Here is a 2,793-nt window from a genome sequence, read left to right on the forward strand (position 1 = left end):
AGGGAGTAATTTGTAATTAGCATGCATATCCAGAATTCCAAATTCTATCCTTGACTTTATTTGCAGATTTTTGGGATTCCATGGAGAGATCAATGAATTCTCTCAGCCATTCTTGTAGCAGGTATATTATGAGTTGGAACCGATTCCATGGCATTTAAACAACAACAACATAGCTAAAGATATTTCAGTAAAGAGCTACTCCCCACCCCAGTGCTATCTGTGTTGCAGGCCACATCTGAGGGCATCTTCTGTGTTCTGCTGTACCCCAGGTTCTGAGAGGACACCTACACCTGCGTTTTGCCATCCTGTGTGAACCTTAATGGCAAACACAGCAGGCTCTTCTGCTTTAATAACCTGATAAAAATGCTTAGCACACTGCCCTTGATCCCGGGCTGCTCCTCCCGGTTCAAGGTGCCTAACCATGCACCTCGAGTCTTTACCTGGCACTGGGTTCTAGCACCACTCCTGACACACAGCCACTGCGTGGACTGTCAAGGACAGACAGACAGAGGCTGCTTCCTGTTAGACAAGAGGCCAGTAACATTCACAGCCCGCCCCGAACTGGCGGTGGATGCGGTTACCTTATCACTGTCCAGTGTGTTCTGGGACGTCCGGGAGGCGATGGAAATGGTGTCAGGCTGGCTGCTGCCGTCTCCTTGGCTGTCCAGGTCCTCTCCATCCCTGGAGACACAGAGACACTTTCAACTCCTGTCACTGAGGGACTGCTTGTCAAGGCTGCTAACGAGCATCTCTGGCTCGTTTGGAGAAAGGCCATGTGCTTACAGAAGTGCTCATAGGCCTATGCGACTCTTGCTCCCAGCATTGTACACAGGACAAGTCTCCATGTAGCCCACATAACAATTACAATGCACTGCTCCAATGACTTCTGGTCTGGATGCTGCAGAATGTCTATCATGTTTGGTAACTTGTCAAGGTCACAGGATTAGGAAAACACACTAGGGTCTTTCTAACTCCAAAGCTCATGTTCCCATCAACTAGGCTGTGCGCTTTCTTAAGCAGAGCACAGGCAGCCTCACTGCGAGGTCCATCCACAGGAGAAGTGGAGCAGAACACGTGGGGAACACGGCTGTGGGAGACATGTTCCTCATGTGTACATGAATGCCACTTGGGGTGGGAAAACGATTGGGAATTGCGTATGGCCCTTCCTGTAAGTCCACAGTGGCTCTTGTCTTGACAAAGCAAATGCATGGATTCCTAAGACTGAAGACTTAGACAAACGGGATTTTAACAGAGTCCTCAGAACACCGGAGAAGGATTTTCAGAATCAAACTGAATGGTGACCATTACACCACAGTTAAGTGACTGTTGCTCTTGACTGACTGTTTGTCGTGAGTGCCGTGGAGTTGGTCCTAACCCTTAGCGACCCTGTGTGGGGTATCCGTGGAGCGGCTGGTGGGTTTGAACCACAGACCTTGTGGTTAGCAGCCCTGTGCTGATCCTACAGTGCCACCCCAGGACTCTCTATTAACTACACCCACCGACCTCAGAGCCCCAGGCACTGACCTCCTGCCCTTCTGCCTCGTGGTCGGGGCGGTTTTGGGGATGTGGATGGGCTCTTTGAGAGCCCCTTTCAGGTGGATGGTCCTCTCCTGGATGACCTCGCGGATGTGTTTGATCCAGTCCTGCTTGTTCTCTATGCTGGAAGCCTGAAAAAGGAGTCAGACGCAGTCAGAGGCCAGCCCGCCGCTGAGCACACTAGCTCTGGCTCCCACACTCCTGGGGAAACAACAGCCTGCCTGTCTGCAGACAAGGAGCCATATTGGATGTTAGATGCTCGATGGGCCACCCAAGAAATGACCCTAATTCAAACTTGTTTTCCTCAAAGTCATTTTTCATTTTAAACCATATGCTATTCCAGGCTGAAGAGCACCCCATAACAATCAGTCCCAAAGACCTTCCAAGCAGCTCGGGGTGAATATGGAAACATGGCAAGACTCAACCCCCAACTTCTTTTATGAGGCAAAGATGGTGTAGTTACTGGTCAGCAGCCCCTGAACCAGTCTCCACGTCCTCCACCACCTGGTTCACTGGACTCATGTCAACTGCAACAGCGACAGCAGCGACTGCTATCCTTTCCCCTCAAGTGTCAGGCGGAGGGCTTCCTGGGCCTTCTCTCATTACACCCACGGCCACTCCAGGAAGTAGAGGTCCCTGAGATCTTTGCTTTAGAAACAAGGAACTGAGCCATGGACACAGGCAGGAATGGGCCCTAAGGCCACACTCTAGCTGGTGACAAAGCTGAATTGTCTGCCTCTCTCGCACTGCCAGGACCAAACTCTTCGTGTACCATCGAATAAACGATGAGCAGGACCAACTGTTTGCCTCAGTGCCCCACTGCACTTGGAAGGAATGTTCTAGGTGACTGGCAGAGCAGACACTCAGTATGTATTCGTTGAATGAACTCAGATGACGTTACTTTTTCCCAAGTTTTATCTTTCACTTTGCCTCAAAGGAGGTAGGTTTTGTTTTTTTCTCTCCAAAATCTGTTCTGGGTCTTAAGGTTTCTTTCCCCCGCTTATGGAAAACATCAACTTCCTATGATATAAGCACAATTCCCTATAAATGATTAAAACAAATGTCAATGGAATTCTCGATGAGATCATGGAGGAGGTGAAAATTGACAATCCAAGCTCATGTTGGGAAAGGGAGCTAATAATGAAAACCTATCCGAATAAAATAGTTTTAACGAACTAGAGGATGGCAGAAATGGAGAAACTTATCAAAGAGAAAAGGAAGCCCCCAGCTCGGACCTGGCCTCAGAGTAGCAGTAAC

The 2,793-nt window shown here is 49.3% G+C and overlaps 1 protein-coding gene across 1 annotated transcript in view; it reads right to left on the reverse strand.

The window, feature by feature from the left end:
* TRIO (trio Rho guanine nucleotide exchange factor) overlaps window positions 1–2,793 on the reverse strand; it is a 275,442-nt gene that overhangs the window by 102,284 nt on the left and 170,365 nt on the right. Inside the window, exons 31-32 of the mRNA XM_006874154.1 lie at window positions 1,525–1,667; window positions 582–681 (exon numbers count right to left, since the gene is read on the reverse strand). Of these exons, the coding sequence (XP_006874216.1) occupies window positions 582–681; window positions 1,525–1,667 (243 nt within the window). The remainder of the gene's footprint in view (window positions 1–581; window positions 682–1,524; window positions 1,668–2,793) is intronic.

The sequence above is a fragment of the Chrysochloris asiatica genome, unplaced genomic scaffold, assembly GCF_000296735.1.
Source record: "Chrysochloris asiatica unplaced genomic scaffold, ChrAsi1.0 scaffold00264, whole genome shotgun sequence".
Classification (NCBI taxonomy): Eukaryota; Metazoa; Chordata; class Mammalia; order Afrosoricida; family Chrysochloridae; genus Chrysochloris; species Chrysochloris asiatica.